This window comes from Podarcis cretensis, assembly GCF_951804945.1.
Source record: "Podarcis cretensis genome assembly, chromosome: 9".
Classification (NCBI taxonomy): Eukaryota; Metazoa; Chordata; class Lepidosauria; order Squamata; family Lacertidae; genus Podarcis; species Podarcis cretensis.
Window position 1 is genome coordinate 41,346,243 of NC_137178.1, and position 24,805 is coordinate 41,371,047.

A 24,805-nucleotide genomic window follows, 5' to 3' on the forward strand; every position below is an offset into this window, starting at 1 on the left:
TGGAGTATTTAACCAGAGAATGAAATTAATTTCCTTTATAGAAGCAAAGGGGGTGGGGGTGGATGGGGGGGGGATTCCTTCATTAATAAAATCTGACTGGCAAGTATTGCTCCTAAACCCTCATTCTGAGCAAAGTATCAGGCAGCCTCATTATACTGGTAGTGTCATTTTGAAAATCTCTTCCAATGAGGATTTCTGCCAGGGTTTAAAAACCGAAATTAAATTTATTCAGCCAGTCTGCCAGAGCAAGGTCAGTTTTTTCTCTCTTTCTCTGTGTGTGTTTTTTTAAAATACTATTCGGATGTAAATGTCACATCCATTTTGGAGGCCACTCATAATCTGGGCCATATACATTATGTAAGGTTTCCATGGCAACAGTTTCTCTGAGGGGAAACCTAGCTGTCTGCAGTTTCCACAGAAACTGCTCCCTGCTGAGACAGGTGCCTCGGAGGGAAGGGAAGGGAAGAGGAATGAGAAGGATCACGTGACCTCTGCAGCATACAGGCGCTGTAGCAGATGCAACGGTGCGCTTCCTCCCTCCTCCTCCTCCTTCCTCACCTCTCTCCCTTGCAAGGATCTTGGGTGGGGAGCTTTCCCGCCCCCTGCAAATGCACATCTCTCGATCACAAGACCTTGGGCCTATATGGAGGTGGTCCTGATTTGGAAATGCCACTCACCCCGCGGACACTGAATCCGGGCACTTCAGCCTTTCAGGTCCAGCCTTTGCAGAGTCACTTTGCATGGGAACATTTCACTGGTAAATGAAAACTCCTTTTCTTTTTACTTCCTTTTCCTTAAAGAGCTGGAAAACAGAGGAAGGGGGTGAGGGGAAGCCCGTTCTCCGGATTATTCTTTTGCTCAGCGATCGTAGTTCCTTTTAAATGAATGGGCTAAGAAATACGAGGTGCATTTGTGTGTTTTTTTTGGCCCTGGTGAATCCAGGGAGTTAATGTGTCTTAAAATAACAGGGTGTGAAATAACAATTCCAAGAGATATGACGATGATAACCCTTTCATTAAAAAAAAAAGCATAGCACCGTTTTATAGCTATAGTTAAGAAGGAGGCGGGGAGGGTTATACTGTGGCATTCATGGAAGTCTTAGTGCTGGCATAACTGCGGATTAACATGCAGCCTGTTTCATCTTCTGCTGTCACCTCTTTTCCTCTTTATGGGGAAAACAGCCTGACATGGTTATTAAATCTGGCAGCTGGGTTGTGCACGCAGAGCATGTAAGAGAATGAGTGGCTTTCAGAGAGCAGCCTCTGTTTTTCGCTGCTCCTGGGCTTGAGAGACGGTTCAAAAGGCTCTTTCTCTTCTTTGTAATTACTAATCGGTGGATCACTGCACAAGTATTCGCAAACAATTGCAAATGTAAGTATTCTTGGCTTGGCTTGTTTGCTGCTTTCAGGTTGCCAATTAAGGGTAGGGGTTTGGGGGGGGGGTTGGTTTTGTTTTTACTGCAGTGTTCTAGTTGAAAGAGCAACAAGATGAAAGCCAAAGACCAAATCGGGCAGGAATGTTTCTTTGTAGGAATGAAGTGACTTTACATTGAATGGTTAAAGGAGGTAGGGAGAGAAAGATTGGTGGCTAGGGAAGTCCTGTTTTGCAGCTGCTAGTGACTGCAGGTTTTCTGTGAGAGGTAAAATCAGAATCTCAAGCATTTTTTTTTTTTTACCATGCTTGCTTTAAAGTGTTACATCTAGAGAGACGTAAGGAACTACTTATTCCTCAAAACAAAGGTTTGTTTGTTTTTTTGTTAATCTAGCATCCCTGGTTAAATTTTTAGAAATAAACCCAAACCTGTAGCTGAGAAATTTTGCAGGTATCTGTTTGGAATAGCTGGAGCAGGGTGTGTTAAACCTGCTAGAAAGGAAAACAGCAATACCAGCAAAATGCTGAGCAACACCTTCTTCTTTTTTTAAAAAAAAAATAGACTTTTGTAATGTAGAAAGATGATCTTTTATTGCCTTTGAAGCATAAAATACTGAAAATTTTTAAGCTTCAGGGTTTTCTCAATGCTGAAGGTTTAGATTTTTTTTCCTGACAAACATTCTTTTCCCATTCTTTAAAATATGCATTTCATACCTAATCAAGTTATTTCACTTTTTCCTTATAATATATAAGACTACAGAAATGTGGGCTTTTAGAGTACAACTTGCCAACTCTCATTCTATTATAAATAAAACTTGCATAAGAAAAAAAATGTACAGCTGGTATTATGCATACTCAAATCAGATAATTGCATGAGAAATGCCTGCCGTTTCCAGTCTGTCTGAGTTGTCATGTCTCGTTTGTTTATTTCTAGGATATGTTATTTACTAGAGATTCAGTCACGGTATCCCATTTCTATCTATGTAGCAATTTTATTACTGCAATTCTTTCACATGCTTGTTATAGGAGGGAAGCGTGAAGAGACTAAAAGGCTGCTTATGTCTCAATTTGGGTGTTCCTTTAAGTGGCTTGGAAGCTTGGGAAATGGTTTGCATGCTACCTTCCCATCTCCTTTTTCAAAGTTGTAACAATCATAGTTTTATGTAACCTCAGAAATAGACAATTACTGTATAGGCAACTGTGGTTACTGTTAACTTCCAAACAATGGTTTGCAAACACACTTAAAACCATGGTTGGACTGCTTAGCACTAATTATAGTTTACTGAATCCAAATGTCTTGGCAACCTGGTTTATTACAAGTCCAGAAATGGAGAAGAGAAACTGCATGGAAAAGGAGAGGATGGATTCAATGTTCTGTATCACTGAAATTGAGCCTGTTCTGCTGTTCCAGGCAAAAGCACACATGCATCCCCTGTTTTACTGCAGTGAAATTGGAATGCTGTGCATTTGTTTCTGTGTAACCTGGAAAGCTGTGTACTGTATAAAAATATAGCTTGGCATCCCAACAAGTTAAATGCAGTTTGGAAATGCTCCGCTTTCTCCTTTTCCCTGAAATAGCCACACCCTGTTTCACTATCTGTGAAAATGATTTTATTTGGTGACAACTGATGGGTTTCAGCTTCCCCCAGGGTGCTTTGTTAACAAACCAACTGCTGAGACAAGTGGTTTCAAGGGCAATGTCCATCACAATAAAATAAAATAAAATAGAATATGATGCTATTGGGCACCATGTGTGCGTGGTGAAGGAAGGAGATTTCCCAGCTGGGAAAGGTGCCTGGTGGAAAATGTCTAATCCAGGATCAGGCTGGATTAAAGTCTTGCATTTAGAAATATGATGGCATTTTTTAAATCAAAAGGATTATCGTTAAGCTATAATGAATTTGACTTTAATGTTGTTGCATGGGGTGGTTTTGAAAAATGGCTAAAAGTTGAGACGTTTAAGATTCCAAATACGTGATGGCTTGTGCTGCCTTTTCAACTATGCTTCATATTGTATCTAACATCTAGTGGTTAAGAGCCAAAACGAAAGGCAATCTGTTCTCCCTTAAGAAAATCTGGTCCATAATTTGCATAGCTCACTGACTTCCTTTGGTTACTTAATTATGCAAAAACGGCACTTTGTGCATGTCCAGATGCAATCTGTTGTTAGTTCACTAGTTCCATTTAAGCAAATGTCAGGCTCAGAGTCCTGGCTGCAAATTAACCCTAATAGGGTCCTTGGCTGCTCACTTGCTCTTTGTAGTCTGGGGAGCCCCACCCACATCCCACCTTTGCCCAGCTATGATCAGCCATCATCAGGGGACAGGAGAGCTGTTCTCATGTTGCTAATCAGCCATCTTTTGAACACCAGAAATGTTGCGGGAGGCTTTTGCTTCCAATCCTGCCAAAATGAGTGGGCAATGGGGAAAGGTGTGGGTGGGTGGGTGGGAAGGGTGTATGTGTGTGTGTGTGTGTGTGTGAGAGAGAGAGAGAGAGAGAGAGAGAGAGAGAGAGAGAGAGAGGTGTGTGTGATGGCAGCACTCGTCACCAGTATTGGTGATATCCACAAGTATGTGGCATCCAAACACCCATTCACTGCTGGATATGGTCCTCAGGTTCAAAAAGGTTGCCCATCCCTGGCAAAAGCTTAGTGAAAAGTGCTACAAAATCTGGACTGTGATTCTGTTTTATTTATTTTTTGTTGAGTGCACGAAATGATGTCCTGTTTTTAAAATGCTTCTCTGAGACAGGGCTTTGCTTTTTGTCTCATGTATTGAGCTGTTTGATTCAGACGTCAGATGTCCAAATGCTATCAGTTAAGCTCAGGGTTGGCCAAAAACATGAGGGTGGGGGGAGAGGAAACAGGCCCCCCTCCAGTCAAGGTATGCAACAGTGTCCAAGGGAACACAGTGTTGGGAACACAGGAAGTGATTATCTACTGAGCTGGACGTTTGGCACAGCTAGGTCAGTATTGTCAACACTGACTGGCAGTGATTCTCCAGGGGTTCAATGTGAGTCTTTTCCATCTCTACCTGGAGACACCAGAAATTGAACTGGGGACATTTTGCACGGGATAAAACCCTCTCTGTGACCCACCTGCTACCAGTCAGTCTTGAGAATACTGTGCTAGTTGAACCAATGTTCATCCTATGTTTACCTGAGACAGCAAATCCCACAAGCACCTCCCTGTCCCACCCTGGCAAGTCAGTACAGTAATAAATTAAATAATAATTGTTGCACTTTCATGATACCCAAAATCTGATTGTTTGCTGCACTTTCACTATACTCCTTGGTATGTTCCATTATGCACATAGATTCATAGAATTGTTGAATTGGAAGGGACCATTTGGGTCATCTAGCCCAACCCCCCCTCAATTCAGGAATATTTCACCCACTCGAACTCATGACCCAAAGATGCTCTACTGACTGAGCTATGGTCTGGTTCTTGTTTTTTAATATCACAGTAGTGGTGGTCTGTTTACCAATGCAAAAGGGCTGGGAGTATCTGTTCCTCGGCAACTGAACCAGCTTGAAACAAAAAAGACAACCCCAAACAGTTATATTTCACAGAAGATTATACTGAGAAGGAAGGAAAGAAAAATGCTATGTCAGAATGAATTGTGAAAACTGGAAAGCCCTAGGTGGCCATGGATTTCCGACAGTTCTTTAGCCTACAGATAAAATTTAAATTAGTAATCAGTTACTGTCCAGGCACTAGGTAATTAGTAAGCAAAAGCTAACCAGTGATGCTTAAAACTGGTTAAGGACTTAAATGAAACAATGGCCAATATGGATTCACATGGACAGTGACATTAGTGACCATGTGACGATTTTAGCTTATGAATTTTATTGTTTAATGTTTTTATTTGCACATTGGGGTACTTTTATAGCTCTGTTTAGAGTATGTAATGTTTTAATAATATAAATGTTTTAAGTCTTTTTATCAATTCAGTATATTTTCTTTAAATTGTCAAATAATTCTGTGTACATTGTGGCAGCCTTTGTCTATGTGCAATAAAACTGACTGAGACTGAGCTCATCCTATTTCTTGGCTGAGATGGGCAATGTCATTTAGTAAATAACCACTGTTGCAGTTTGAAGATAGATTTTAAAAAATATTCTTTAAAGTCTATTAATAAAAGTCAAGATGATCAAAAGGCCATTTTAAAGCAGCAGGGTAAGGCATGTAACATAGCTTCCTTGTGTAAGGCCAGCTGTGAACATCACTACATGAGCTTTATCAGCCATGAAACACAGTACTTAGGAATCAATAAGTATTGATGAGAAAAGAAGCAATTATTTACAGCGTAATTACAGAGATGCTGGTGGTAGTTCAGTTTAGTGCTGACCTTGACATTTTGGGCATGGAGGAAAATAAATAATTGCCTCTAATTCAGGGGTGACCAACTCCCAAGAGACTGTGATCTACCCACAGAGTTAAAAACTGGCAGTGATCTACCCCTTTTGGGGGGTTCAGGTCAAAGTTGTTGAGATTTTTTTTTAGGAAGGAGGTAAAATGTTGGACATGAAAATGTGAACAGAAAGAAATTGCACTGAGTCAATGTTTTAAATAAAATTGAACATTTACCCGCCCCCCTTTCTTGACCAAGTACAGCTATTCTTGTGATGTTTGACCTAAGTATGGTATCTTTTCTTCACTCTGTATATTGTGCAAATTGCACTGCCATTCAAGTCTGCTATTGGGGTTGATGATGGCTGCGTTCAAACAGCACTTTATTCCTTTTTCACAATGTTTCTTTATGTGATGATTTCCACGTTTAACACGCTCTTTCACATAACACAGACACCACTTCTGGGAAACTGGCAGAATCTATCTGAAGTTTAGCACTAATTTCTGTGTTATTTGCTTGCAGAAAATTGCAAGAGTTTTGCATTGTAATTTCACCTAACAAAATTTTGGGCGTACGTGGAAGACATGTCTTTCCTGCCATTTTAAAATTTAGTGCAATGTGGTGGCATGTCAATCAAAAGCCACAGTTCCATAATACAACGGATAATGCAGTGTAAAAGGAACATAGAACCATTTGCATTATAATCAGGAAGAAAAATGCAATAAACCCCATGTCTGAATACCCTAGGCGAGCACCCTTAAGGTAAACAGGAATGCACAGTTTTTCTTTGTTTTACCCTTTGTTTACTTCATAACACCCCCAAAAGGGCCTAAACCTGTTTTCACAAACTCTCACACTGTTTAAGCCTCTGGAATAGGGACTAGAAGAAAAATCATAGCTCAGTAGTAGGGTATCTGTTGTGCATGGCGGTAGGTCCCATGTTGACTCTCCAAGTAGGGCTGGGAGAAAACCCCAGAGAGCTGCTGTCGGTCAGTGCAGACAGTACTGGGCTAGATGGACCAATGGCTTGAGTTAGTATAAGGCAGCTTCCTATGTTCCTAACAGGGATGGGGACCTTTAGGCCCTCCAGATGTTTTGGACCTCAGTCCCAATCATCGTTGATCATTCGACATACTGGTACTCCAAAATGTATTGAGGGCCCCTGGTTGGGGAAGGCTGAGGTTAGTCCTTCCTCTCCCACAGCCCCAATTCCAACTGGCTGCATTATGAGAAGAATTGATGTGGGGTGAGCCAGCCATGGGTGTCCCATGTAATGTAGCTTGGTGACCTGCTCAACTGAGTTAGAGTTTTCTAACATGCTGCACTTGGGGAAATTGGCCTGGCAAGTTAGGTTCTAATGTGGATCTTCATTCCTCCTCCCAGGTTTCCTTTCTAGAGCAGCTTCCGCTACCTGATCATATGCTGATGATGGGAGAGAGCATATCTAGAAAAGGAGGCCATGGCTCAGTTCTTACATAGCAACAAGCCATGTTTAATAGCTCTTTGGGTTTGAGTAACATGCTACTGCGCACTGTCTGATTATTCCTGCTTTGATCCCTTCTCCCCTCAACCTCGGCCCAGCACAAACCTTGAAGACTTGGTTTGTTTGTTTTTTTGTCTGAATCTGAAATTGTGGTTTTTTCCTTCTGAAGTTCAGCAAGTCATGATTTGTTCTTGGCTTGGCTAGCAGATATCCATTCTGTTTGCCTCCAAAAAACCTCTGTAATTCAGGTGTGCGAGTCATCAAACTAGATTTTAATGTGGGACATTCCTGCTTAGATCATCCTGGTTCTCCTAAAGCCATGGAGAGGGGCCTCATTTGGATAGGAAGGAGAGTTTAACCCTTTGCAACTTCTAAAGTTTGAGTCTCTTTCCCTATGTGCTTTCCTGCCCACAGCTAATATCAGCAGTTTATGGATGATGGAGGAGGAGGAGGAGAGGCCTTCTCTCTTCTCTCTTACCCACCACCAGCTGCTTTAGGAGAAGGAAATGACATGGGAAGATCCAATCATGGTGTAGTGGTTAAGGTGTTGGACTAGGATCTCCTGGGAGAGACCAGGGTTCAAATCCCCACTCAACCATGAAGTTCATTGAGTCACCAAATTTCAGACTGACCTACCTCACAGTATTTTTGTGAGGATAATACGGAGAGGGAGGGAGAGCTATATACACTATCTTTATCTCTTCGAAAGAAAGGTGGGATGTAAAATGGGAAAAACCCCAAGCATAATTTTTCAAACAGCCCTTAGTTATTTCAGTTTATTTGCGTTTTCAAGGGGAGCATTTGAAGCATGTTTTCCATTTTTGTTACCGTGTGTGCAAAGCATATATGCAAACACATTCTGGTGTTGTTGGCTTGCCTGCTTCCACTAAACAAACACTGCAGTAATAAAATCTCAGCTGAGGAGAAATTGATAAAGAGCACAAACGGCACGTGGATGGTACCAGAAACTCCAGATGACATTTTGCAAAATATTTGCTGAAAGGTTTTATTGTTGTGGTTAACAATTGCTGGTCCTTAGACATGCCAAGCAATGATACACAGTGGAGTCTCTCTTTTCCCACACTTGGTGTGTCCAGTCTTTTCCATGGACACCGTTTGTTTTCAATCAATTTAGCAATTATAATCAAGCAGAACACCCACCAGCAGACAGAATGAAATGCAGAATAATAGCTCTGCCTCTGTGTTGGGCATAACAGCCTTTTGGTAGGGAACGGGGGTGGGGGGAGAGACATAGTATCTGACAAAAGTTTGAGTCTCGGGGATAAGATGTAGCACATTTGCAGTATTGTATACAGGGAAACTCGAATTGCTAATGTAGGTAGTTAAACCTGTTGAATTAGAAGCCTGCCTGGAGCATCAGGCTCCTATCAGCACTGGGAATTTATGGGAATTGGGTTGAGTGATGAAAGGACATCTGATGTACACAAACCATACAGCTCAGCTATAGAGCAGCTACTGAAATGTTTGAGTGCTACCAACTGATTGCACCAAATCACTTTCAGAAACACTGGTTTTTACCTTGCTAGCTCAGAGATGTAGAACCTCAGACCCAGGGACCAAATGTGGCCCTCCAGACTTCTCTGTCAGGTCCTCAAAACACTCACCAGACAAGACACCCTTTAATGGGTCCACGCCCCATTTTTGCATGACTGGAATGCAACCTTGAAATCTGATAGTTTCTCCTGATTGTTTGGATGAAGGATAGAAAGGGGCAGATGTAGAAACTCACCTGCTGTACAAATTTTATCTTTGTTGCTCCACTGCCTTTTGCCTCTGCCCACCCACCACTGATATCTATTTTCCACAGAAAATATCCCACTTCATATCTTTATTGGCAACAGTGAATAGATGCATGTTACAAATACAGTGTTAGGCAAGCTTGACAGTTCCAAAGTTTTTATCTTTATTAACTACAAGTAAAATAAGCATGCAAGATAAGATCGCTCTCTAGGGCATCAAAAAAAACTCTATTTTTTTTCCTAATGCAAATTACTCTCTGCAAATTACTCCAATTTGCACTGGAGAATTTCCCAGAAAACCCACATTACTGACGCAATTTTATAATAATGGCAAATATTTGCCAAATGCAAATATCTGTGCACCTCTTCTTTCCCAGTTAAGCTCTGAATATGTACTGGTAGCCGCTGCTTAAACAGCTCACTGCTTTAATTATAAACACTTCAAAGGAACATGTTTCTAAATTAAACATATGAAAGATCTCTTCCCTTCTCCCCTAATAATTGGTGGTGTTTGGCTGACCATTGATAATAGTTTTGATTTATAATTTGATAAGCATGTTTCAAGATTATGAGAAGTGCATATAAGTATGAGAAAGTTAACCTAGGAAAAGGAAAGGCTTCTTTTAAATTTTAGTATTGACATTCTGGATGAAGAAATGGGTCTTGTTTGTCAGTCCCCCAGAGCTTGTATTACTAGTGATCTCTGTTAATAACATGACAGCACCAGGGCTGGAAGCAAAACCCCTTTAAGATTCAGAACAAGATCTTTCATAGGATTTTGACCCAATTATTGTTTGTTAGATCTGAAGGCCACCTTTTCCAAACAATTGTTCCATATAGCAGTATTGTATTTTCATTGTTCATCATCAGTCCAGGATTTCTGTGGTGCTACATCAGAGGTCGGCAGCCTAAGGCCCATGGGCCAATTCCGGCCCATGAGCTTCCTGGAACCGGCCCACAGCCATTCTGTGGATTGGCGTGGGGATTCCATGCTTTTTTTTTCTCGCCACAGGGACCGACTTCCAGGTTGGAAGAGCCCCAGAAATAGCGTGTGTGCACGGGCGCTCCTCTGTCCTAGAAGTGTGCTGGAAATAGCATGTGCACATGCATACGGGCGCTCCTCATGGAAGAGCACTGAAAATAGCTTGAGTGCACGCATGGGCACACACAGGTGCACATGCTCTGGCCCACCGAGAGGTCTGCCGGGCAGTGGACCGGCCTAGCCTCAAAAAACGCTGTTGACCCCTGTGCTACATGATAGTTTAAGAATGATTGTTGCATTTCCTGCATAGTGACACTGAACTTTCTTGGAAGTAGGTACCATTATGTTCAATGTGACTTACCTGCATGAGTAAGTGTGCAGTCTAAAGTAGTGTTTCCCAGCCAGGAACCATATGGCCTCCCCCGCCCACCAGCACAGCCATAGATATTCCCACACCCATGTTTCTGCCATTGAATAATACAGTGTTACCTCGGGTTAAGAACTTAATTCGTTCCGGAGGTCCGTTCTTAACCTGAAGCACCACTTTAGCTAATGGGCCTCCCGTTGCCGCCGCATTGCCACTGCACGATTTCTGTTCTCATCCTGAAGCAAAGTTCTTAACCTGAGGTACTATTTCTGGGTTAGCGGAGTCTGTAACCTGAAGCGTCTGTAACCCGAGGTACCACTGTACTTTCACTTAGACTAATGCCATCATCTTTTTAATACCTTATAAGTCAAAGGCAATACTGTAGTTTACTAGTTTGCATTGCAGTAAAGCTTCAGGTTAAACCATTGTATGCAGTATTAATGTAGTAGCAGACCTGATGCTAGCAACTGGGCAACTAACCAAGTATCCACTCAATCCTGGCAAGGGGTCCAGATTCCTATAATCCTCCTCCTGCTGCTACTGCTGTTCTGTAGAAGACTAGTATTGAAGATGCATAGTTCTGTATGAACAGAAAGACTAGAGGACAGCATGTGTAGAATCTGGAAATTAAAGAATACTCATCATTTCAATGATCTAAAAACTTGATTGGACAGTGTCTGCAGCAAAAGATTGGCTCTTAATGGCCCTTGAAGTTACATGCATGGACAACCCTATGGATTGTCATGGCTTTTATGATCAAATGTATGCTGTGTCCTTTGTAAATGGTATAGAAATTAGTATTAGCATTATTTAAAATGCTCTGCAAAAATACAGGAACCACATGCCAAGGAAAACAGTAGCTGCTGAAGTTTCCGCCTGCCTTGTGGTGTTGGGATCCCTGCCAGAATTCAAGATGGCATACTTGCTTCCTTAAGGCATTCTGACCAGGAAAATATTATTAGGATCATGTCCATTAAAATAATATGCATCACTTCAGTGTTCAAATTGCTTCACATGCATACTACAACAGTCCTGAGAGGCAGGTCAGGAATATGACCTCCATATGGCTTAAGGCCACCTTGTGAATTTGTGATATGACATGAAATCTGAACCTGCAGCCCCCTGGATCACAGTTCATTCTTATCCACTTCACTGAAAGCAGCTGTGTAGAAGGCTCCTATACAGATTTCAAGGCTGGTTCTATACTTGTTCTGTACTTGTTCCTTTCCCTCCGCTCTCACCATGTATTTAAGACACTTATTTTCACCCCTTTTCACAAGGACCTCAGCCTGGTATAGAATCACAGACACAGGTGGCACTGTGGTCTAAACCACTGAACCTCTTGGGCTTGCTGATCAGAAGGTTGGTGGTTTGAATCCCTACAACGGAGTGAGCTCCCATTGCTCTGTCTCAGCTCCTGCCAACTTAGCAGTTCAAAAGCACACCAGTGCAAGTAGATAAATAGGTACTGCTGTGGTGGGAAGGTAAACAGCGTTTCTGTGCTCTCTGGTGTTCTCTGGTGTCATGGTGTTCTCTTGCACCAGAAGCGGTTTAGTCATGCTGGCCACATGACTTGGAAAGCTGGCTGTGGGCAAACACCAGCTCCCTCGGCCTGAAAGCGAGATGAGCGCTGCAACCTCATAGTTGCCTTTGACTGGACTTAACAATCCAGGGGTCCTTTACCTTTACATAGAATCACAGAACTGTAGAGTCGGAAGGGACCACATCTAGTCCAACCCCCTGCAGTGCAGGAATCAGTCACCCAAAGTGGAGCTCAGACCCACAACCCTGAGATTAAGGGTCCATTTTCACTCCCTTTTTATTCTCACAACAGCCCTTTGAGGTAGGCTGGGCTGGCATGCCTGGCATGCTCTGGTCCATGGGGTCACGAAGAGCCAGACATGACTAAACAACTAAACAACAACAACAACAGACTGAGAAATAATGACAAGCCGAAAGGTTATGACTTTTGTAGGGAAATGAACCCAAGATCGTCTTGGTGGTCCTATATCATGCGGCTTTTAGTGCAAGATAAATTTCTCCAAAATTTTGCTCCGTGTGTGTGTGTATGTGTGTGTGTGTGTGTGTTTATTTAACATAAAAGCAGGACCAAACTAAACAATATGTGGTGGCTTGTGAGCTTTCAGCACACACAGCAAACATGTGCTTTTTCCTGGAGTGCCTTATTGATACATATTTTCCCCTGGTCTAAGCATTCCTCCCACCCCCCACCCCCCGCCCTGTTCAGCTGTGAGCACTCCCAGCACAGTTAGTTTTTCCTTGTCAGCTTTTCTCACTGCCCCACTCTCCTCTTTAAGAATGAAACACAATATCTTAACCAAACAGATACCGAAGAGGCTCATCATTGGCTGGCACTGTCCCCTGATAGCCCGGGTCCCGCCTCTTTGGTTGTGCTGACAAGCTGTTTATGTTTTTGCAAGGCCACCCTTTAACTCAGCCTCCTGGTGGTTATAATGGGACCAATTGTCTGAATGCTGCAGGGTGCAGGCTTCTCTCTTCGAAAGAGGCTGCATTTCAGTGCCTGGAAGGACATAATGGAACGCCTGTAAGTAAGCTCCTAGCTGTCCCACCTTTTAGCGGAAAATATATATATATCATAGGATTACAGAAAATCCTTATTTAGTACAGTTCTTGTGTTTATGATTCAAAAAAGTATTGTGTATGCGTGTGTATTTGGGAAGGAAGGTTGAATCTTTTGAACAGCAGCTACTTTGTATTCAGCGACATGCTTCTGAGGACTCCTCTATTCATACCTCAAATGAGAGTGAGATCATCCTGGAGAGGAACAGAAACAGATGGAACAACTTGCGGGATAAGGTTAACCAGACAAACTTGTTGAAGAAGATCTTTTAAGACTTTTTTTAAGAAGCATGGCTATGACTTGATTCTCCTCTAAGTGCTTCTTATTAAAACATATATTAAGCTGCAGAAATTCATCCGAAAGTAGACAAGATGTGAGGTGGGGGGGGGGGATATTGAACACCCTTCTTTGAAAACAATGTTTTTAGAAAGAGGCATGCTGTAGTGTAGAACACAATGCTTCAGAAAAGTGCTGTTGGTTCTCCAAGATGTACGGTATTTCTAGGAATAAATAGGTTGTGCTCTGCGGTGTCTGAATAACTGGTCTGCCTAATCAGCTGAAGCATTTTCAGGCTCACAGAATGGAAGAATGAATTAAACACCCCAGCCTCCATGGACAAGTTATGGAACAAATTTTAGCCTCTAGATAAAATGGTAAAATTAATCAAAAACTTTAAGTTATTGTATAGGCATGAAGTACTTCTAAAGAGGATCCTCAAAACCCAATGCTGGAATGGTAAACTTCACTTTACCACCAGTATCAGTTGTGAGAGCTGATTTTAGCACAGTGTCACTCAATTCCTGAATCATAAAGACCCCGTTTTCTAAATAGAGAAGATAAAGAGATAGCAGGTAAACTACGTCTCCTAGGCTGCAAGGGATGTAATTAACTTTTAGAACTTCAACAACTGATATCTTGCCTTGCCTTTCATTTAATTGCAAAATTCCTCCCAACAGTCTCTTCTAATAAGGAGTAAATTTCCTGAGGGACTTTGCTTTGGTTAAAAGAACTACCCACACTTCATAAAGCGATCAGACATGCGAAATATCAGGTGAAGCCACCGAGAAAGCAGACTCTTCTTGTTCTGGCAGTTCCCTGCGCTTTTAACAGCTGCTTTACAGGCTAACATTTAAAAGCTGCAGCTTTCCAAGTGATGAATGAAACATCACCTGTTGAATTTCCATCAGCCTCCGAAGGTGTTAGAATAACAGTAGTCTTGCTAGGAAAAGAAACGGAAGAGCTCTCCAGAGAAATCTTCTTAAGCATCCTTGCATTTCACTTTCATAATATTTTATGTAGTATCTGATATGTCAGATGCTACTTAGAAAGAGAAAGTCCTTTTTGAAAACACACTACAGTGGTACCTCGGGTTACATAAGCTTCAGGTTACAGACGCTTCAAGTTACAGACTCCGCTAACCCAGAAATAGTACCTCGGGTTAAGAACTTTGCTTCAGGATGAGAACAGAAATTGTGCTCCAGTGGTGCGGCAGCAGCAGGAGGCCCCATTAGCTAAAGTGGTGCTTCAGGTTAAGAACAGTTTCAGGTTAAGAACAGACCTCCGGAACGAATTAAGTACTTAATCCGAGGTACCAGTATAATAACTTTTGCTTATGTTTTGAGATATCTCCCAAAAGAAGGCTCTGGGTGTAACTTACTTGCATATGGTAATATTAGTCCAATATTTGTTGGAATATTTTGGAATAGCTGTTGGAATATTTAATACATGTTACAATATTTTTCCTCCAAAAAACATTACCATAAGTTACATATATTTCCCAGGTTGCTTTCCCTCTCGAGCAGGAATGGGCATTCTGCAGCCATCCAGATGTTGCTGGACTCATTTCTCATTATGCTTGAATACCATAGGCTAATGGGAGCTGGCGTCCAACAACAGCTGTAGAGCCACATGTTTCTGACCCTAATCTAGTCCTGCTATCTTTGCCAGTTGAACCAGAGCTTTCTCTGTCTCTGCCATCTGTAACTGCGGCAGCTACTACAACATGTATTTAAACATTTATACTGACAAGAATGGAGACAGACCTAGGGAAAGAGAATCTGATAAGGATCGTTTCAAAATTCATTGGCAGCAGTCCTATTTGTTAGCACACCAGCAAATAAACCTGTACACTTTTCTGTTCTTAAATAAATGAACATCTTTTTTTAGTATCTTTTAGCCTGGAATGTCAACATTGTTAATAGAAAGTGGCTATCACAATTTAGTGGGACACGGGTGGTGCTGTGGGTTAAACCACAGAGCCTAGGACTTGCTGATCAGAAGGTCGGCTGTTCGAATCGCCACGACAGGGTGAGCTCCCATTGCTCGGTCCCTGCTCCTTCCAACCAAGCAGTTCAAAAGCACGTCAAAGTGCAAGTAGATAAATAGGTACCGCTCCGGTGGGAAGGTAAACGGCGTTTCCGTGCACTGCTCTGGTTCACCAGAAGCGGCTTAGCCATGCTGGCCACATGACCCAGAAGCTGTACGCTGGCTCGCTCGGCCAATAAAGGGAGATGAGCGCCGCAACCCCAGAGTCGGCCATGACTGGACCTAATGGTCAGGGGTCCCTTTACCTTTACTAGCACAATTTAGTACATGTGGGAAATGCAAAAATGGGTCTACATATCACCTGGGAAATTTGCCTAAAGCACACCTCTCTCTCTCTGCTAATCTGATAGAAGGCCTTAAAGCAGGGGTAGGCAGTGTGATGCCTTCTAGATGTTTTGGACAACAGTTCCCACCTTTGCTGACTTTTGGCCACAGGGGCAGAGGCTGATGCATGTTGGGGTCCAAAGTATCTGAAGGGCACCTAGGCACCCTGTCCTGAAGCTTTGAAGGAAAATGTCAACTTTTCCATCTCCTGCAATTCTCTGTTGTCACCTCTGCAGCACTGGCACCCAAGTGTTGCCTACTTTTCTGGGTTCCCAGTGTCAGTGTGAGGGTGTGCTGGATGGAAAGTACTTTTCTTAGTCAAAAAGAGTACCCCTTTAAAGATGTTCTCTGCGGTGTCTGTCAGGAGTAAGTCAGCCAAGTGTATTTGACCCTTAATGCTGCTTTCACTGTTACCTTGATTACAATCCTTTTGGCCTGTGGAGACATGTGTGGTTTTAACTATGGAAAGGCGGCATACTAATAAAATGATGATGATGACGAGTTGGGAGGGAAATCCTTCCCACATTAGCAACCGAAGCTGCTGCATCATGGTCAGAAAAGCAAGCCCATTTCCTTTATATCCTTTTATTGAAGTCATGGCTGTTTTCAGCAAACTTTGTTGTACATAATCAGAAACTGCTAGTGGCTCGTGTAACCACTATATATACACACATTTCATTCCTTAGAATAGGATGTACTAAGAGTGATCCTCTAATCCAACCCAACATCTGTAGTTTGACATCTTCCAGGTATCCAAACAGAACTCTGGATGGTCTTATCAATGTGAACGACTTATAACCCGACTTCTAAATTCTCGCTACCCTGTCAAGGATGAGTTGGCAGCAGCCCAGCAAGGAATGCCTTTATCCTTACCCTTCCTTCCTTTTTATCTTCTCCTGTCCTTTTCTCTGCTCCTTGGTGATATTTAGGATTGGCAAGAGAGATTTTCTTTCACTAGAATAATCTGCAGTTGTGTGAGCTATATTTAGAATAGTGTTCAAGGCATAAAAGAGTATAACTTATAATTTTTAAAAACTTGATTATGTCTGGGCACATAAACAAAGACCCAGTCTTTGTTGACTCTCAACTGATGATGTGTGATAAGACTCTCATAAATCAGACATCATCTTGGAGGGCTTCTATATTGCCTCATAATATCTTGAAGACAGTACTTTTCAATGAAAGCACTTCCTGTGTTCAGACAATGAAGCTGCAATTCTGTACCCAGGTTCTTAGGTGGAAGACTCACAGAACTAAATGGCTTACTTTTGAGTAAATGTCTAGTGGATGGTGCTGTAAGAGTAATGGTGTGATGGGGTGCTATTTATGTGCATGTGTGAATTGGGCTCTTCAGATGAAAAATAGGAAAGCATGGCAAATAACAAGGGTAACTCTTATGACTTGTGGTTTGAGTATATAAAGTTAGGAAAAGCTAATCCTGGCCTCACTCAGAACTGCGCTGAGGGTGTGTGCAAGGAATAAACTGAGATTGCAAAGCCATTGTTTGCCTCCAGTTTCACTACTGCACTCAGATGACAGATAATGTGCTAATTTGGTGCTGTAGAGTTAAATTGGGAGGGGTTGGAATGCAAACTAATCTGATGGGCTTTGAGCTACAGTTGCTGATTTGAGCCGGGCCACCTGTGTTTGTTCTGCCAGTCCGTGATCTGCGGTTTGGACTAGCAGATGGCAGCACAAAGATCTGCACAAAGCCCCTGTCTGGCTTGAAAGTGGGCATGCTTCACTTTCTGTGTGTGTGTGTGTGTCTTGTTTGGTCGCTTTCTGCACATCTGCATGCAAATCTCCACATAGAAACTGACTGAACTGTGTCAAAATTCTGCACAATTATGTTGGGTCTGCATGTGCCAGGCCAGCTGGAAGGAATAATATTGTGACAGGGCTGCCTGTGACAGTCCTAACGCCCCACCTGGGTCAGCTGGTGTCATTGCAGTGAATTGTATGATCTGCAGCTAGGGGGATGTGGTGTTTGCAAGCTTCACTCTCTCCTCTGTGATTACATCAGACTATGAATCAGGTCAGCTGGAGCCGGGCTGGAGGGTGTGCGGGATTTAGCTTTCTGAGTAAGCTTCTGTCATCCTGGCATTTTGACCAGTTTGAAACGTGGTGTGTAGGCCATGCACTTGATCCCTCTCAGCATGAATTTCATTTGTTCTTTCAATTCCCTCCCGCCCCTCCCCAAGCGTGGTTTGCCAGGCATAGAGACTTGCATACTGATACAAAACTGGAGACAGGCTGTGGATCTGTATTGGGTCTGGTTGTAGGAATATATTCATTGCCACTGGTGAGATCTAATGCTGCTTTCAAGGTGCACTGCTGAAATTCTAAGATATATTTCCCTGGCAGTCAGCTAAACATGCAGTCTTCTTTTTGAAACAATGTCGTTTTCTTTTTAAAGAAATGCAGGTTTGAAACGGACATGTACTTAAACTTGTGAAATTCTACTGACAACCGGATAGAATGTGCCTTTGTGTTCCTGATAGTTCACGAATAACTGGTGTGTGAATGGTCTGGCTGTTTAACGCAATAAATTCTACCCCTAGAAGAACTCTTGAGTAAATAAGTTTTAACCATCTTGTTTGCTTTTTCTCCTTTTCCATTTTCACTGCATCACTGGTGCACGTCGAAAGTGGTGGCAGCCTTTTAATCTGTAGAATTTTGAGATAATGTCGCAACATTCCGTATAGCCCACAATGGAATAGTGGAGCAATGGTATTTGGAAGGAAGTTCTTACTGGGTGGGGTTTTTTTTACTGGTTAAGTTTTACTACAATTCCTTGCATTAATTTTCATTATGAAGCTTCTGTTGAAGTGTTAGAAATCTCAGCAGAAGTGTGTTCTTAACAGCAGTTCTGCTGTGTTGATGCAGGAGTGTGAAAGAGGAGGGAGGGAGGGAGGGGGGAAGGAGCACAGTGCCCCTCCCCCCAAGTTTGTTTTGGGAGGAGAGGGTGTTGGCCATGTGTGAGGTCAACAGCTGGCATTTTGATAGCTTGCTGCCTGCAGAACATCTATTTTAGAATTTCAGTCATTGCATCTTGAGAGCACAGAATACCAGCTTGACAGTTACAAAAAGGAAAAAGGACTTTTGCCCAGTTCTGTATGTCAGGAGTTCTCTGGCTGTCGGAAGAGATTGTGGGATGCTCTGTAAGCTGGAAGAGCCATGAGAAAGAAAACAAATACTTCCTGATTTTTTTTATTTTTATTTTTAAAAATCCTGGCTCAATGCCAGGCTTCTTGCTTGTGAAATGTGGAAAAGTGTCTTTATTAAAAGAGGAATGTAGTCAAATTTTCCAGGAGAAAAAAACATAACTGCTTTTAAACAATTTTTTCTAAGTTTGTTCATCATTTGTTGTTTCCTGTTGTGCGTGTTTTTAAACCAAACCCAAGCGTGGTAACCCCCCTTCTATTTCTTTTGGTGGAAAGAAGGTGTTCAACAGATAAGGTAAGTCAGCAAACTGGAAGTGCAAGATTTTTTATTTTTATTTTTATTTTAAAAAAGTTTATTGCATTTTAAATGTTAGGAAATGATTCCATGTCTGCTGAGTGTGGAAGTAGTGACTTTATTTAAAGGTGTTTGATCTGCTTTTGTCTTTGTACAGTTATTCAATAACACCTTATTACTTAGGCTAGGTGTTTGGATCTCAAATGATAAGCACATAATAGGATTATAGGCATACAGAGAGAGGTGGGGGAAAGAAGGTTTTGGTGTTCTCATGTGTTTGGATCAGAGGTTTTTTTATAAAAAAAAATCTGTGAGCACATTACATAGTCTTAATGAAATCTGTAAATTAATTGCTTGCGTTAACCTTATTGGCAACTGGAAACTGTTGGCATTCATTGAATGTTGACAATACTTGAATCAGGTGAAGTCAGTGAGTGAGAAACCCCAAGTTTCTGATATTCACAGTTAACAGTTAATATAATTTGTAATGTTCTAGGGACCTGTGAGGGTTTTTTTTAAAAAAAAACAACTGTGCAATTTTTTTGTTTAGCCAAAATGTAACATTATAAGCAACTTACAAAGACTAGGCCTTTAGAATACTAGGCTCGTTTGAGATTGCAGTGGGGGGTGGAGCTGTCTTATCCGGCCAGATATAAAGGTTAAGCGATTGTTATGACCAGTGTCATTATTGCTCGCTATAAAGAATGTGTGAAACTACTGTGGTGCATTGCTATGCAATCACTTATCACAGGAATGCTTCCTTTTATCATGCCAAATAATTACCCATCCTTGGGAACCAAACTAGGAGGTGGATATGCTTATCACAGTCTGCCCTATTCTATTTTATCACAGTCTGCTTCTCCTGTTTACACAACTTTGGAAATCACTTTTCGTTTCTTACTTTCAGTGCACACAGCGAAAGCCCAAGTTACTAGAAGAGAATGAAACATGGGGTGGGGTTGGATGGTTTCAGGAAGGTCTGTTTATGCACATTTAATAGGGAGTGAGGCCTAGTCCAGATACTGTTTTCAGCTGCATGTCAGCTGCTGTATCATGGCTGCTCCTCCCAGAGGTATAGCAAGGTCAGGTGGTACCCAGTGTGAAATTTTTTTTGTGTCCCCCCCCACATTGCAATTTTTGAGCTTTTTTTAGGGAGGATGCCCCAAAAGTTGTTGACCTTTTTTTTAGGGAGCGTACAACGATCACACATAAAACCGTGTCAGTGCCGCCAGCTGGGGATACAAGCACTGCCTGCTGGGTGTGCCAGCGACGCCCACCGATCGCAAAAATCCAAAATCCGACCACTGATCGCATAAAACTGCCCGCCGGGGATGTGAGCACCACCTGCCGGGGGGGTGCCAAGCTGGTCATGGACCACGATCAAGTCTAATGGTGAGGTTTCAGTAAATCTTCAGCTCTCACCTCCAACTTTGAAGGTGCGGAAGTAGGTGGAAGCTGCACTGGCAGTTGTGTGGTGATCCCCACAACCTTCCCAGCTCCAAAGATTGAAGAAAAACTGGGGGTTTTATGGCAAGGCAAAATGCAATGGCCATGAGATTAGCATGCCTTCAAGCAGTGCTGTCCATCAGGGGCAAAACTAGGCTTTATTTCACCCAGTTTGGCACACGCCCCACACATTTGCATACACACATACTGGCTGGGAGCCTCAATGACGCCCCTCTGGAGGATTCACTGGGGCAAAGAACCCCACTAGTCCCCATCCCCCGGGTAGCTATGGCACTGCATCCATGTTGGTATATTCCTCTTGTTGCTTGGCTGGGAAAGGCAAGTGGGGAGTAGAGATTACTTTGCTTTGGTAGAGACAAAAATTGTAATCCTGTTCAGCCACCTTGTGTGATTGGGAATAGTGACATTGCAGCCGTCTGCACACCAATTAATGTGTGTGAACTGGGCCTGACTATGCTATACTTTGCATGCTTGCTCAGAAGTGAGACACACTATTCCCAATTGCTGCAAGTTGCGTTAAATTTACTAGTCCTTTTCAGTACAGTGGTCCCTCAGGTTACAGACGCTTCGGGTTACAAACTCCACTAACCAGAAAGTGGTTGCTCCAGGTTAAGAACTTTGCCCCAGGATGAGAACAGAAATTGCATGCCAGTGGCACAGCAGCTGCAGGAGGCCCCATTAGCGAAAGCACGCCTCAGGTTAAGAACTGTTTCAGGTTAAGAACGGACCTCTGGAACGAATTAAGTTCTTAACTTGAGGTACCACTGTACTAGGTTAGTGTTGCACTATTAAAACTGAGATTTCCCCACATTATCTCCTTTTTAGCCCAATTCATCTCCATTTCACTTACTAGTGAAATGCTTTCAAATGTGATTGGAAGAGCTGGCATAATAACTGGTACAAGAACAATACAGCATTCACAAAATTATTGGCCAGGTTTACATTTTTGCAACAACAAACTTTATGAAAAATCAAGCAATATGGTGGCATAAATACAGAGATTAAGCCTATTTTGTCTTTCAGGAACTTAACGTAGTATAGAAATTGTATCCCGTCGTTGACATTTGCACACACTTGGACACAGAGGAGGTTGGAGTGCATTCACACTGTCAGTCCCAAGCACACAGAGGTTTCTGGAATAAGTAAACCAAACCTGTTAGATTCAGAGTCCTAGGTGGTTATGATGAATAACCCAGTGGATGTGAAGGCAAATAAAAAGCAAATGTCTTAATTTAAGCCTGGAATCCTCAGACTCTAATGCTAAGCCATCTAAAGCGAAGAAAAGTGCCAAAGCCTTCTGAATAGTACTTGGCATTGCGTTAGGAACTGTTACACTGGGTGAGTGAGCACTGTATTTTTGTGTATCTATTGCAGTGTCTTTAAGCATAGCTAAATTAAGACGAGGGCTAATCTCAGGACATGCAAAATATGCAGGATGTATCTAGAACTTCCTGTCCCAGCTGCTGGTTTTATTACTTGGGTGAGTTTATAAACAAGCAGGCATGATGCTTTCTTTGACGCTCTAATGTCATGGGAGGCATCAGATGACAAAAGGCTCATAGTCTGCCCTGGTCTTCCATGACAGGAAAACAAGTTGTAGAGTTGGAAGCTACTTGAATGTCAAGTAATCATCTGCCTTTTCAGGAGTCACCTTTTAATTCCAACCTGCAGCATGGAATTCACTTTGAATTTCCTGCTGCATCATCCTGCCTGTCAGCTTCATAGTGGTGATAGTTTGTGAGCAATATACCAGATGTAGACAAATTATCCCGTGCGTCCTTTCTGCTATTAAAATAGTCTCCTGTTCCACGAATGAATGCCATTGTTTGTCAATGTTATACTATCATGTATCACAATGACAGAGCATAAAATATATATAATTTGTTGTTGTTTAGTCATTTAGTCGTGTCCGACTCTTTGTGACCCCATGGACCAGAGCACGCCAGGCACTCCTGTCTTCGACTGCCTCCCGCAGTCGAATCAGACTCATGTTTGTAGCTTCGAGAACACTGTCCAACCATCTCGTCCTCTGTCATCCCCTCCTCCTTGTGCCCTCCATCTTTCCCAGCATCAGGGTCTTTTCCAGGGAGTCTTCTCTTCTCATGAGGTGGCCAAAGTATTGGAGCCTCAGCTTCAGGATCTGTCCTTCCAGTGAGCACTCAGGGCTGATTTCCTTAAGAATGGAGAGGTTTGATCTTCTTGCAATCCATGGGACTCTCAAGAGTCTCCTCCAGCACCATAATTCAAAAGAATCAATTCTTCGGCAATCAGCCTTCTTTATGGTCCAGCTCTCACTTCCATACATCAGTACTGGGAAAACCATGGCTTTAACTATACGGACCTTTGTTGGCAAGGTGATGTCTCTGCTTTTTAAGATGCAGATATAATTACCTCCTGGTTTATTTTTTCTTCTTCATCTCACTTTGGACTCTGAATTGGAGCCTCTATAATTGGCATAACTACCTATTCTGGTTATTTTATAATCATACATCAGATATGTATAGAGAGAACTAGTTAGATTTTGCTTTACTGAGAAACTAAACAGTTGTTGCTATTACCTTGCTTGCTGACCTAGCCTCTGAAGTAGTTTGCAGACCCAGTAAATAAAAACAGAAAGTGTGTGCCTAACCTTAGAACTGTGACATGTAGTGTAGCTTCGGGCTGCTTGTTTGCTAATGGTATCAGTTTTCATCTGGGAGGTGGGTTGGCTCTCATTCATGTGGAGTGGAGTAGAAGAGTCCTATTTTAAATGACTGCTGTTGGCCTTTTGCCGTAACCTTGGAATCTGGGTTGCCTTAACTAGTTCATTGTGCCTTGCTGTTTTTGAAAGTTCCAGAGCACTAATTTAACATGTACTTAATATTATTTGGTCTTTGACATGGGTCCAAATTAAGATTGCCTGTGAGTGCTCCAGTTGGAGAACAGCCTTTACCAAAGGTGTCATGGGCTTTGAAGACACTTGAACTCAGAGCACAAGGGAGAAACGTGCTAAGAGGAAGGCAGGCTTGTCAAATCCACACCGTGATCAACTCCCGCCCGGAAACCAATGTCCCCACTGCGGAAGGACGTGTGGATCCAGAATTGGCCTCCACAGTCACTAACGGACTCATTGTTAAAACCATGTTTATGGAAGACAATCTTACTCAGCTATGAGTGACTGCCAAAGAAAAAGAACAATTTTCCCAACCCTTATTTTCTACTTGGTAGTATGCTACTCAAGGAACTGTTCTTTGAACTCTCAGTACTATCAAGAGACTGCATTACCTAGCATCCTGGGTATTTTGGGTCATAGCATATGTCATTAGGCAACTCAAAATGCTTTATAAAACAAGCATTTTCAGAAGGCCACGCGAGTCTTGCTACCATGCCAAAATCTGGTGTTTCAAACTTTATGCAATGATTTTCTGCCTCGCGGGATGCTTCACTGTTTGGTATGTCCACAAATAATTCACAGAGCTAGGAAGATTGCTGAATATTGCTGGAAGGAATAGGGCAGGAGGGAGATTTTTGAATATCCCTCTTCCTCTCCCCCAGCTTTAGGAATAGAAACCGTTATTGTGAATGGTCTCTTCAATCCTTACATAGCAACTTTCTTTCCTGATCTGTGCACCCAGCTCATCACCCAAGTTGATGGTGTAACCCTAAATGGGATTAGCTCTCACTAGCCATATGCTTCGGGAATCCCTTCTAGTTGTGTGGGATGCAAAGCACGTTCAGTATTCCAGCAGAGTCCTCCTGCAGGAAGGCAAATCCCTAAGCTTGATAAAAGCATGCCTAAATAATCAGTGTACAGTGGTACCTCGGGTTAAGTACTTAATTCGTTCCGGAGGTCCGTATTTAACCTGAAACTGTTCTTAACCTGAAGCACCACTTTAGCTAATGGGGCCTCCTGCTGCTGCCGTGCCGCCAGAGCATGATTTCTGTTCTCACCCTGAAGCAAAGTTCTTAACCTGAGGTACTATTTCTGGGTTAGCAGAGTCTGTAACCTGAAGCGTATGTAGCCCGAGGTACCACTGTATATGTATTGGTGGTTGTGGGGTGTATGGTTTCATTTCTTTTTTCTTTGGAGATAGAACACAGTCACTAATATAGTGTGAATAATTGTAATTGTGCCTGCTAAATAAATGAAAGAATGTGTGGCCCAGCCAAGATTAATATTGTGTGTGTGTGTGTGTGTGTGTGTGTGTGTGTGAGAGAGAGAGAGAGAGAGAGAGAGATAGATTCTATGTATTTAAGGGCCAAATTTTAATTATTTAGTAACAAAATGCTTATACTTGAAAGGCAAATATAGTGACTGGTTTCAAAAGGCCTCC

At 42.3% G+C, this 24,805-nt stretch overlaps 1 protein-coding gene across 4 annotated transcripts in view; it reads left to right on the plus strand.

Annotated features, from left to right (window-relative positions):
- Positions 1–472: 472 nt before the first annotated feature.
- The window catches only part of TRIM2 (tripartite motif containing 2), a 51,138-nt gene continuing 26,805 nt past the window's right edge, over positions 473–24,805 (plus strand). Inside the window, exon 1 of one of the 4 annotated variants that reach the window (XM_079990428.1) lies at positions 473–757. Coding sequence is in view for 1 of the 4 variants with exons in the window: in XM_079990427.1 (XP_079846553.1) it covers positions 12,744–12,881 (138 nt within the window). In the remaining 3 variants the exon portion in view is untranslated. Of the gene's footprint in view, positions 758–1,082; positions 1,372–12,725; positions 12,882–18,576; positions 19,026–24,805 lie in introns of those variants that run through there. The other 3 variants (XM_079990430.1, XM_079990427.1, XM_079990431.1) reach the window with 3 other exon arrangements.